The sequence below is a fragment of the Protomyctophum parallelum genome (assembly GCF_964188405.1).
Source record: "Protomyctophum parallelum genome assembly, chromosome: 22".
NCBI classification, from domain to species: Eukaryota; Metazoa; Chordata; class Actinopteri; order Myctophiformes; family Myctophidae; genus Protomyctophum; species Protomyctophum parallelum.
This window is the reverse complement of record NC_139714.1, coordinates 4,893,210-4,906,921: the sequence shown is the minus strand read 5'-3', so window position 1 is coordinate 4,906,921 and position 13,712 is coordinate 4,893,210. Positions and strand designations below refer to the sequence as shown.

General features: G+C 42.3%; 1 protein-coding gene across 1 annotated transcript in view; it reads left to right on the top strand.

Annotated features, from left to right (window-relative positions):
- dock4b (dedicator of cytokinesis 4b) overlaps window positions 1–11,700 on the top strand; it is a 207,150-nt gene extending 195,450 nt beyond the window's left edge. Inside the window, exons 51-52 of the mRNA XM_083757446.1 lie at window positions 1,140–1,201; window positions 8,668–11,700. Coding sequence (XP_083613572.1) covers window positions 1,140–1,201; window positions 8,668–9,144 — 539 coding nt within the window. The 3' untranslated portion in view covers window positions 9,145–11,700. The remainder of the gene's footprint in view (window positions 1–1,139; window positions 1,202–8,667) is intronic.
- The last annotated feature ends 2,012 nt before the right edge of the window (window positions 11,701–13,712 follow it).

Here is a 13,712-nt window from a genome sequence, read left to right as displayed (position 1 = left end):
AATCCAAGCTGAGCCTCCCCAGACTAATATCCTGCGGTCCGTGCGATATTAGTCTGGTTTATTAACCAGGCTAAAATCAGCCATCAGCGGCTTCTGACAGAAGCCTTTGATGGCTGATTTCACCCTTCTGCACATATCACCCAGTCCCAGAGTCAACTTTCATAATTTAGTAACTAGTGCGCCTACTTTTTTCAGAGCAGTAACTAACTATAACTAGTTACTTTTTAAAAGTAACTTTCCCAACACTGTTCATATGAAGATACGGTCACGGCCGTCTCATATATTATATGAAACTACTACTACAGCAGGAGAGCTCTCCGTCATTAATCCTTTTTGTGGTAGTTGTATTTATTAATTTGTTTACAGACATAATTCCCCTGAGTCTTCTGATGAATCACGCTGCCAAGCGGCCGGCATAACAAGGCAGACGGCGCTTGCGTTATTGTTTGCTTTGCTTATTTGCGAGCGACGGCGCAGACAAGACGCTGGCGTTGTGCTGTAGGAAGCGGCTCACGGCGGATATACAGGAAGCCTGCGGCAACATCGACACTTGTTTGATACATTGATGCTCTTAGAGTAGCTGCTGGCCTTGCTCGCCACTCCTTGTGTTCTCGTCGCTGTCGCGGGCGGGGGGGGGGGGGGGGGGGGGGACCGTGTACGTCCGAAACCTTTTTTATTATAATTATTTAAAAGAAATGTAAGTAAAATAGTGAGGATGGCAGATGTATACAAGCTCACAGCTTATTGAGCTTGTAGATCGGCTATTTTCACTACTAAGTGGAGGGCAGCTTTACCATTAAAAAAAAACATGAACATTTTTAAATTTAGAAAAAGGTTTTCTGCCAGCTGGCATGTTTTCTCTGAGTGTGCATGTGTGTGTCTGTACTGTATTTGTGAGGGGCTGTCGTCCCCACAAGTATGGTAGAATTTGAGAAATAGACAAAGTGAGGATCAATCTGCCATCCTAAAACGTTTGTCCTTGTATAATAAATACAGCCCTGTGTGTGCCGTGACTCGTAGAAAATACAAAGAAAATACCTGACTTGCATATATGCTCTCTTCTCTGTCCCCCCTCCCTCCCCGTCTCTCTCTCTCTCTCTCTCTCTCTCTCTCTGTCTGCATTGTGCGGATGTCTTCAGGCTCGTCAGCCAAGAACATGAGGTCCCAGTCTCCTGTCCACATGTCCAGATCTCCACAGAAGGTGGGTGATGTCCCTGTCACTTCTGACGGTTGGACCTGACCGCCACAACACTTGGTTGGCAGCTTTTGTCTGCTTGTCCCCCCTTCTCTCTCTCTCTCTCTCTCTCTCTGTCTCTCTCTGTCTCTCTCTCTTCACTTACTTGTTTACAGCTTAGAAAGAAAGGCTCGTAGCTCCTAATCTAGGGAGCTCTCCATGGTTTTGACCAGATGGGCATACTGTCTTCATTTCTGACTCAAATCTCTCGTTTAGAATATTAATGCTTTTAGATTAGAGAGACTTTATCGTAATCATCGCGAGGTAAGCAAGCAACATTATGCCTCCCGGTTTTTGTACGCTCCGGAAGGGGGGTGCTTTCAGAGTAAAAGCTGCCATTATCTGCCCGGCACACCGAGCTCCTATTTTGAAAGAAATCCTGGCGCTCATTGTGGTAAAGTGCTGAGCATATCATGCAATGAATCTGGATGGATTACAGGTATTCATCACCAACTTGTTTTATGTATTGTAAAGTTGGGCCCATTTTATTTCATCAACGATATATCACGATATCTGTAAGTGTATCGATTATTTATCGCGGCAATATCAATATATTGGTAAAAACCACACCTCTGTGAACTGAGTGGTGCAACTATACATACTGTTCTGTACTGTACTGTACTGTGTACTGTAGCCTACTTTGATTATTTTTGGAAAAGATGTTTGAGAACCGTCAAAGACGTCCCTAGAACATCCAGACCCCCAGGAACGCGCCCAGGGGGCCGGCCCGGTTCCGGTGAGCCTTTCCCCGTCCGAAACGCTCGAGAAATGACAGAGTTACCGTGTTGCACTCACGCATAGGGACCCACATAGCTGCGTAATGGAGCAGAGGCACCTCTCAAAAATAATAGTACACTATGCTAGCTCAATTTCCTCTGGTCTTCTCTCCATTCCATCCTATTATTATCAATCTCTCTCTCTCTCTCTCTCTCTCTCTCACTGTAAAGGTCATGGTCAGTGACCCGCAGGCTGTTATCCGGCACCACTAACAGCCTCTCCAAACAGCCTCGGGCCACTGACACTGTCCTGCACTGGGAAACTGCCTGGGAAACTTTGCATTATAGATCGCTGAAACTGCTCGAACAGCTGAATAGTTGTATCTGTGCCGTCGGATGCTGGGAGTTGGGAGTATCCATGCTCCGATCGATCCAAGAGAGTCCATTAAGTTTGCTCAGGGCGATTGTTATGAGTTAGTAAGCAGTTTTGTGGCCATCGGGGGTTGTGGGGCCCAAAACCGGGTTAGGAGATGTTTTGACATGATCACAGACACAGACTATTGGCAACTAAAAGGAATTGCTGTTGGATGGATTCCAACAAGAGGACAAAAACCTGTATAGAACCACCAAATTGAAGCAAAAGGAAAGACGACTGTGACAAGTATGGTCGCATGGTGTTGCTCCATCTAGATCTCAATGTGCTATTGAATGTAAAGGGGGACGGGGGGCGGCATATGATCAATGGCTGATGAATGGGTTTTCAAGTTATCACCATTAGCTAATTAGCAGGCTTTTAAGTTATCTCCAGTGTTTAATTAAAGGCTCTGGGAGTTATCTTCAATATGGCCTTGCCAGTAGTAAAGGCATACAGTATTTTAAGAGGAGATATCACATGACCTGAGCATACAAATAGAATGCGTAGGGCGTAGGCGTAATAACTGTTCATCTGCTACTGTAGATATTGGTTATATTTTATGAAGAGGGCACCTCAATGAACTGTTGATTTATTTAGTTAGAATTTATATTAAAATTCTGTTCACTCTTTTGGTTGCAAAAGAACTGATTCCTTAGTGAGTAGTGCTAAAAACAGACATGTACTGTAACTATGGGTTTATGAATTCTGGATGAGGCAGAGCTTAACAGTAGATGTGTAGCACACTCAATTAATATTAGTAACGTAGTCACCTGTGTCCTGGGATGAAGTTGAGTGTAGCTCAAAATGAGCTACAGGTTATTATTCCATGGTTGCAGATCAGCCATATTTCCATGATTCATTGGATGATGAAATATAAAGGGCTATATACTTCTAAAACTCACAACTGTGCACCTTCAGGGATCTACGGCACTAAATAGCGCCTCTATAGCAAACACCAGAGAAGTGCAAGCGAAACAACTTACTGGGTAGCAGCCGCTCTTTTCATTAAAACTAAGGAGGTAAGTCTCTTTAAAGAGTGAACATGCTCGTTACAGGGCCATTTTTTTTTAACTACGACTGAGATGTTGTCTTCCAATAACGGAGAAAATGAGAAGTTGCTCTTTTCATTAAAACTACTGCGGTAAAGTGCTTTAACGAGTGAAAGCGCTTGTCAGTGCCACTGAGAAGTTGTCTGCTCATAACAGAAAAATAAAACAGCCGATACTGCAAACGCAAGCACTTTGCACAGTGACAATAAACTATACAGGAGACCCGAAAACAGGTTTCTCTTAAAAAAAAAGTTACTTGCCTTTTAAAGCTAACACAAGGGAGATATAGTATGCAGCAGCATATACTGTACAAAGTGTACATAGATTGCTATCCTAGCCTCAGAGTTGTCATTCACTTATCTGTACCGGCAAAAACACCAACTTACAATGTCACTGTGTTTGTCTAATCACAGCGATTGGAGGACGGTAGTTTCAATCATGGGGTTGCATTGCATCTTAACGATTAGAAAATCTTCTTTACTTCAATTCTTCACATCGCATGTATGCGAGAAGATGGATACAAGGGACATTTTGTACAGTACGTTATGTCTTACGGCCAACGTTGTCCCAGGTCGCAGGTGAAAATGTTCATATAAACTGGTGGCGTATTGCACCCTGCCAATGGCTACTATGTTGCTGGCTACTATGTTACCATTTCTAGGGTAAAGTCTAGTCTGCATAGACCTAAGCACATGACAATGTCTTAATTTTGTGAGGTTCCACCAGAATTAACATGAGTTCTCTCTGACTGGGCCTCTGTGCTGTCAGGTTGGCTGTTAATGAGCCCCATACTCATTCAACTGTGTCACGTGGAAAAAGGTCTTGGCGCTGGGGATGGGCCAGAATGAGAATGAAGTGCTTAACGTTGTTTGAAAACGTACTTTAGTTGAACCTCGCGTTTGCTTTCTGTGTATTGTCATCGTGGCGTTCTTGTGAGAGCTTGGCACAGCCAACAATGCTAAGCTGTAGGGCGGCTGTCGTCATGTGTGGGATGCATCTTGTATGACAGTTAGATAAAGGCTTGTTTTGATTGTGTTCTGGAAAGCAATGACAGCTCAGCAGTCAGTATGCTCTCCCAAGTGTGTGTGTGTGTGTGTGTGTGTGTGTGTGTGTGTGTGTGTGTGTGTGTGTGTGTGTGTGTGTGTGTGTGTGTGTGTGTGTGTGTGTGTGTGTGTGTGTGTGTGTGTGTGTGTGTGTGTGTGTGTGTGTGTGTGTGTGTGTGTGTGCGCGTGTGCGTGCGTGTGTGCGTGCATTCTGGCAAGATCAAAGGCCTGAAGCGAAGCACTCAGCTGCCAATCATAGCCAGGAATGGCCACTCTATGGTCCTCAAGCAGGTGCCATTACCAATTTACCTGTACCACACCAGCACAGAGCACAGACATGTACACACACAAGCTCTGCCTGCAAACAAACTATCTGTGCACTCTCACGCCCTCTCGCTGCCTCTCTCACAACGCCAACGCACACAGACACGAGTCAGTGCGGCCAGGGGCCCATTACCAGACTCACAAACCACAGGACAGAAACCTGCAAGGAACATATAGTTGTGTCTTTTGGCTTTTGGTATTGCTGCATTGTTACAGCTCACAGGGACCTCTCACAGCCCGCTACCCTATAGAGAAATTAAGAAACAAACAGCCCAGCACATACGTGGACACATACATACATAGGTGAACACATAGGTGTACACAGACATTGCTGGTTGTAGGAGTGGTTGCACCACTCAAAAAGAGAAGCCCATTATCAATGTGTGCTTGAAAAATGTGCCTTTTACTAGATTAAGGGGCTACACAGTGAACCAAATTACATCATCAAAAGACAGTGAAAGGGTGGGACAAAACCGTTTTAAGGTCGGCCACACCAATACAACTCATTGCAACTCAATGGTGTGGTTGACCTTAAAACCGCCTCGTCCTGACCCGAGCCTTTGGTGTGGTTTGGGCTTTAAGGCCGCTGATTCAGAAATGGCTGCAAGTTATTAAATATCATGGTGCTGTAAATCCTTCCAATTACATTTTATGGCTTTCTGGAAGCGATAATGGGTATTGCTGAATAGATAGAGCTCTGTGCAAGACATCCATTATGCAAGATCAAACAGACGGCACAGTATCAAAAATATATTTTTTAATCGCCCATGTCCAACTGAAGTGATTAAGTGATTAAATCTCTCTTTGCACATGCTGGACAGTATGTCAATACAGGTACAACATACACAGCTGTAAAACGACAAAAGAAAATAACGAATTTGTGCCAAATCAGGTTTGTCTTAATCAATTACTTTGTATTGAATTTTCCTTGTGTAAACAAGATGACAAAGGAAAGACTAGAACAATACATACAAACCAGACATACAATGTACAAATTCACATAAGGGGAGATACAGTATCTGCCTCTCTACTCACTCACTTATTGATCACTATCATAACAGGTGAACAAACACCATTAATTTAAATTAAAACAAATAGTGCAAATCTGTGAATATAATATAAAGTTGCTGTCCGGAGGAAACCTCATAACTCAATTTTTTATGTTTTAGATTTTTTTCCCCCATAAATCAGTGCTATTGAACACCCTTTACGTCTGTGTGTTTCGAAAATATTGAACCAATGGAAAGTAGTAAAAAACGCATTGGACAAAACCTCTTAACTCCATTGGACCCTCAAACTGTCTGCTAAAACAGCTAACTCCACCACCTCTCTCTCCTTCTCATGCAAGTAATTGATATGTAATGTCACAACACCAACTTTGATGAGGCAGTATTGCATCGTTTAAAAATATATAAGGTTTTATTCATTTCCTTAAAAATGTATTTTTTCATTTCCTGAAAAAGAGAGAGATATATTGTATTAAAGCAAACATTTTAACTAAAATCTGTGCTTCTGGGGCCGAGTGGAATAATAAGGTGTCGACTCCCTCAATGGGATAGTTCCAATGTTTGGAACTATAGCCCATAGCCATAGGCACCCGCTTTGTGGCGAGGTCAAGGCGTTTCGCCACTCTCTTACTATTTACTCGGTTCTGGGGGTCCCTGAAACAAAATATTTTTTAGAGGCGGCCAAATACGTATCATTTTGGGGGTCCTTGACATGAAAACATTTGAGCCCCACTGATATAGCAACATATGTCTTTTAGAAGACATTTATAAGATTCGGCCTCGGGTCTAAAATGGGCAATTGACTGGTGAGGAGAGTGCGTGTTTTCTGTGTGTCCCCCTCCCAACCAGAGCGCTACACACCCGCTGATCAATCGCGCTCCTCACCAGGCCCAATTAAACCGTAAGCAGATATAATGGCAGCGTAGTGTAATTGGTCAGAAAACAACATTTTGATGAACAATCGGTTTCCCGTCGTTGGCGTGGACGTCGATGAGGTGTGAAATCTTGCTGGCAGAGTCGTTTCTGTCTTTTCTTTCAGGGTAATTCAATATGTCTGTCTGTGTCAGCACGCATTTCCAACACAGCAGAGTTGTGGTTGTGTTGGGCACAACGTGGCCCCATCCAGTGTGGAACCACGTAACCAAAAACAAACTAATAAATAGCCGATCTACAAGCAGTATAAAATACTACTTGAACCCCAGCACACCTATAGGCTATTCTGGGGTGAACATTTGGCAAAATAGTGCAAATATTGTTCTTTTACTTCCCTACAATTTGAATTATTTTGTTACTTTGTGGAATTTGAATATTATTGCAAAACATTAACCACTTGAAGTATTTGAACGTACATTCATTAACTTACATAGATTCACTTAAATGTGAATTTACGCGACCAGGGTGGTTTACTATGCAGGCTATTTAGATCTCTAAACTGATCAACCAGCCAACTATCCAGTGAGCTGAGCTAAGCTTATACCTTTATAGTCTGTATGACAGATGGTGATCCGCTCTGTTTATATCTGGTTCTCTGGAGAGGTCGCTCATATCCCAACCACTGTTCAGTTTAACCCATTCTGACCCGAGATCAGATTCATACGAGGTTTCCGCTGGACACACACTGGTCTGATGAACCCATTCTGACCTGAGATCAGATTAAAAAAATGTCAGTCGTTCTTCGATTTTTTTCAAAAATAGCAGACCTACAAGCTCGTATCGCGCCACTCGGTGGCGCGATATGAGCTTGTAGATCTGCTATTTTTAAATAGCTAAAGCATAACATGATGCTGACACCAAAATGGGTGCCCGGTCAGAATGGGTTAAGGGTTCGGTGGTGCCTCTATATTTTATATCTATTGATATATTTATTCATTGTGGAGTCGTACAGGCTGCTATATTATTTATGTTTTTTCTTTTTTATATAGAGGGACAGACAGTAGGCTGGCAGATGGGGGGGGGGGGGCTGTTGACATGCAGTAAAGGCCGTCGGGATCGGGAGTCGAACCCGCGGCACTCTGCCAGACCTCGGCTACCGGCCAAGGTGCCTGGACCGCTGAGCCACGGCTGCTCATTTTTGCATGAAGTAAAACATTTCTCGGCTTTTCTTCAGGTGTCGTCACTCCCACGTCGCTCAGTTGTAGCCGAGCTGTCATTGGAAATTAATTACTTGTAGCCACTCGCTTATAGTCGATTGTTGTCACTGCCAGCCAGTCTGTGCGCAAGGTTACACATTAAGTGTCCACAGATTGGATAGGAGGGATGCAAGGGCCTTGTGTCATTCTGAAGATATTATAAAGTGTGCCATACAATCCGCCGTGATCCAGCCCGCATTTCTGAGGGGGTTTAAGAGACCACATTGTGAATGAATAGCAAACATAGATAATATAGAAATGGGTTTGAAGAGATCTCTACAGAAGGAGCTTAAAAAAATATATATGACAAAATATTACGATTGAAAAGGTCCCTAAACATTTATTTATTTCACACCCACTAGCTGGAACCTAGGACTACGTATCACGTAGCAGAGGGGGCACATGCAAACACTGTGCCAGGGTCACCCCAGTCCACGTAGACACTCTTGAAAAGGTTAAAACGGGATTTATTTTTAAACGCAAGGGTTCAATCAATTTAAGCAAAAGGAATGCCCCACTGCCACAATGAAAGAAAATTATCATCTCTTTCTTCTTAATCTTTGAACCAATTCTCAGTCAGTCCATCACTTAGAACACGCTGCCACCACGCAGTTGAACATATTCTATTCATCGTGAGCCATTTTAGCTACAGGGTCATCACGCTAAATGGAAATGTACATGAAAGCAGAGAATAATAGAATGAGAAAAAGAAAATGTCGTGACATTTCATTTGTTCTTTTCTTCCATCAGAGCACGGTACCTCCCTTCACCCCGTCGCCCACCGAGTGCCACACCACCGGGCTGGTCTCCAACTCCCCCGTCCTCAGTGGCAGCTACAGCAGTGGCATCTCCTCCCTCAGTCGCTGCAGCGTGTCTGAGGCGTCTGGCACCGAGATGCCCGCCGGGGAGCCCGTCCACCCGCCCCCTCCCTCCACGCTGGCCCTCCACCCCGTCTCCGGAGGCCCGTCGGACTCGGAGCCCATCCGCCGGGAGAACAAGACGCCGCCCCCGTACAGCGTCTACGAGAGGAACAACCCGACGCGCCGCCCCGTGCCCCTGCCCCACGGCCTCTCCATACCTCCTCCGCAGGTCGACCCCCCGGCGCTGCCGCCCAAACCCCACCAGCTCCGCACGGGCAGCATGAAGCTGGACTCGGCCCCCTCCTCCTCCGCCGACCCCCGGGTTCCCAGACCCAGGCCACTCCCCAGGAAGGTCTCCCAGCTATAGGGCCAGTTTCAGCGGGAGGTGCACGGCCCGAGGTCTGGGCTGGTTGTTGGAATGAACACACTGGCGCGTTTTGCACTTTTCTACTGGGCACCATCCCTTTTTATTTTATTTCTGTGACCAATACTCCTCCGATTAAAGACAGACACATTGACATGCGGGCAAAAACTAAACTTAAGAGATTGTCAAATCTCTTTCTTATTTTATTTTATTTTATTTTATTTTATTTTATTTTATTTTATTTTATTTTATTTTATTTTATTTTATTTTATTTTATTTTATTTTATTTTATTTTATTTTATTTTATTTTTTGTAAATTTCACTCCAGGGCATTGCATTGAAATATGTCATTCCACACTTTTAGCTCTATCACGCCCCATAGATCTTCATGGTCAATGAGAACACATGGGAACATTCTAGAAAATATCAAACAAAAAAAACAAAAAAATTGATAGATGTCATAATCCCAATATATATATTGGTATATATGAGAAGTGGTTTTTTTTTGTTGCCTTAAGTATTGGAAACAGAGTCTTTTATCCGTGAGTCTTGCACGTTTTTTTAAGTACTCTGTACTTTTTGTATACTGTATGGCTAGAGAGGTGCTAGAGGTCGCGTATGCATTTTCAGTTTAGTGTAGTAGACACGGGTGTGTTCACAGTCATTACCGTTCCACCGATGCAATGGCAATGTGATAAAGCAAAGATTTCTCCAGGCTTTGTGCCAAATATCACATTCATAATGTCAACCACTTGAGCCCTATTTGTTTTAAGTGGAATTAGCTCACAAAGCATCGTGTTGTGATCTTGTGGATCTGTTATTGTCACTATTTTTGTCATTAACATTTTTTTATGACTTAATGACTTAAAAGTAGGGAGGCCAGATGGAACGTGGATAGGTTTCATACCTAAAAATTGCATTTGTATTTGAATAGTACCAAAGTAATAACCACATCAGCATTTTTATTTTTCAATGTGTATGAGGGTACCTTCACAGCTATGACTGAAGTGCCGTGGCATTATTTCATCAAATGTTTAACGGTCGACTCGAGGGGTCGTCAGTGGAAACATTGCGAACATAACAAACCACTTGACCATCATCCCCATCGAGGAATCGGATAAAACCAACCTCTCATCCCTCCTTCAAGCTCTCAAGTGAAGTGAAGAAGCGCGCCTCCTTAACTTTGAAATTATATAAGGCTTGTTCTCTTGATACCAGACACTGGAGTTAATTTCACGTGACCCTTCATGTGACCCACCCAGTGGGCTCGCATAGCCTATTTTGGGCTGAACACTGAATTCTGAACATTCCAGAGTGGCTATTGTGAATGCACCCTGCCCCTCCTGCATGAAGTGTAGATGTACATGACGGCAGATCCATTTGGGGGGGATTTACCAAGTATTGTGCCAAAGGAATCCTAAATATGTACAGTATGCTGTAAAACAACCCCAGAACATTGGAACTAGAACGGGAGAAAAAAGAAACTATGAAAGACTGCTATAAGACACCTGCATTTAAATATACAGAAATGGCTCTCAGACTTCTGTATTTCAAGGTCTCCCCTTAACTCTGACCGTATACAAATGGAACCAGTATGCTGCCAGAGTTACAGACATATATATAAGGATCAATTTAGACTTCTCTCACTTTGAGAACCACTGGTATTCAATATAGAGTTGTGATCGCTCACAAAACAACAAAAATACACATTTTCTTTTTTTTTAAGCGGTGTTCAGTGTTCACGTTTTGAAATAGTCTAATCATAGTTTACCGAGCAACTTTAGACAAGCACAAAAGAGATTTTATCACCAACATTACGACCTGTACTGTTATTGAGGACTATTTGACAAGGAAGTAAAAATACAAGTGAATTTTATCTCTACAAACTGCCACTGTCCTGCCTGTCAGATATGTCCCAGCGCTGTTGCTCTGTTGGGAAAGCATTATAGAGAAACAATCTCTAAACTACTTTTTTGTATAGTCTAATATTTGTACAAATGAGTAGGACATTTTTATTTTTAGTTGAATAAAGAGGTGGATGTCAGTTGACTGCACTATCAACAATTGCCCAGTTCATCCGCATTTAGGTAGTGAAGTCTGCTAATTTGTTTTGTAAAAAAAATAAAAGATTTTAGCAGAAAATAATGATCTCTTAATTCCGTGCAACATTTTTCTTTCCTCCTGGAAATTAACTTCAGTATTGCTTGTATGTTTCACTTTTGTACGGTTGATTTCCTTTTTTAATTTGTTGTGAAATATTTGTGATTAAATATTCACATTAATCAGTACTTGAGAAATTGTAAAGTATATATCGAGATTGTTGTAAGTATGCCAAATATAGGACACTTTGTGTATTACTATTAATGTAAATACTGTGTTTTTAACAAAATGTAGCTATAACAAATTTACAGCTTTGAATGTTGAAAGCAACAAATTATTATAAATGTTCATAATTTTATGTTTGTGTGCTTGTAGGAAAAGCTAAGGTCATGCAAAACGCCACCTAACACATTTACAAGTTCAATAAACTGCCCTATGTAATAAACATGCTCTGATCAACACATTTGTAATGACTCGTGCTGGACCTCTCAGTACATCTTTGACTCATGATTGAAAACCCACTTACACAGTAAGCAAGAACAAAAAAACATTGTAATACTTCAAAACGTAAAAAAAAAGTCATCATGAATCCTAAGAACCTAACAGTGGACTATCTATCTAAGGAAACTACTGTGTATACACTATAGAGTGGTATGTCTACATAAAGTGCTATTTAAGTTACATAAGTTGACCCTGTGCATAGGCCTGTAGGAGGTCGAGGCCAGGGCAAGTACTGGGCTAAGATGGAGTCTTAGCCTTAAACCCTATTACTGTATATGTCATTTACTGGGGCCTCCGGGGCTCTATCCATGGCCCACTGCTTTTCCACCCTCTGAAATAGCTGATAAGGAGCTTGTTAGACATATAAAATAAAACACCCCTAGAACAATGGAACTAGAACGGGAGAAAATAAAGGCTTTGCTCAAAAGCACAGGACTGCATATAAATTAAATTAAATTGTTAAATTGTGATTTTATCAAACATCCAAGGCACCAACCTAAAGGAAATGCATGTATTTAATTCAGTCTGACCAGAAGAAGGGGAAAGATACCCACTGGGTAAAAAAAAGAATTCATTCATTTTTTATCACACCCTTCCTTTCTACTTCCTATCACAAGGCTGTTTGTTTATCATGGTTTACATTCACCAATGCAGCAGCTCGCTAGTCGCTACATTTGTATTTGTAGGATGAGCGGGGCGAGGGAGCGCTTGCTCATTCTATGAACTCCAAATATCAGCTACGGCTCTGCATCAATGTAAACATAAGCGTTGTGAGCCCACGTGAGCCATGATGCCACACGTTTTGCGAATTAATCGTTTTGCCAGTTTACATGGAGACGAGAGGCTGAGCGATTTCAAAGATTTCCACCCAGGAAGGAGGTTTCACTTTGATGCGTTTTCAACCCCTGAAAAAGCTGTCGTTGTCTAAACGGACCCCTGCAAACGATTCTTTATTTTGCTGTTTTCTAATGGAAACCGTTATCGTGTAAAAGGTGCCTCAGTCAAGAGGTAAATGTACAGTGACTTTCTGTGTGACATCTGATGCACACCTAAAGTAGTCGAGGCTTCACCTTCGTACAATAGGCCTACAGTATGTATAGCCAGATCTGAGATTTCCGCCTACAGATATATGTTTGGGGACTTCCAAATACAAGGTCGTTTCTCGAACTGTGGCATGAATGGATGCTTGCTAACAAACCTATCTACGCCCACAGCTTTGAGATCTGTCCACCGCAATGTGAAGGATCGACCGCAAAGACTTTTTGCAATGACTCAATGCAGTTATTTACAAATTAAGCCAACGATGAAAGCTCGATCACCAAGGAAGGTGTCTAACAATACGGTTCAAAAAGTGTTTCACAAAAAAGCCTGCTTAAATCAAGGATAACAGTCTAGACTAGAGCTACAATTTTGATGAGGGTAAGAGTGTAGAATTAGTCCTACTCTGACTGTATTCTATAAGCTCAGAGCTATCCGCAGCATTGTGCCCCAGCTTCTCTCAGTGACAGGAATGAATCACAGTGTACGCCTAGTCTGGGCCTTTCTTTTGTTGGGACAAACCAACTGCCAAGTAACACTATCTGACGTCACCTTTAAATTCAAGCATGACATAAACAAAGAAAACACTTCAAAAAACACATATGCCTAGTAAATTATCATCATACACAAGGGAAGACAAGTGTTCTGTACATGTTTTTTTAACTCCCCTGTCAAGTGGTACGTTCCATTTAGATTCCTCTACCTAAAAGGAGCATTGAAGTCATGTGTATGCTTTTGGGAGGATCAGGCCAAAGGCAGGAAGTGGCAAGTAAGTGTTTAATGAGCTTTGAGCATCTGTTAATTCAAGAAATGATTCAACCGAGCTATTGTCCGTGTCATCTGTAACCTGAAGTAATCGCAATGTATATGAAAAATAAATAAAACTCAATTGGGTCATGATGTAAAAACAAACTTCACGAAAACACACGTAG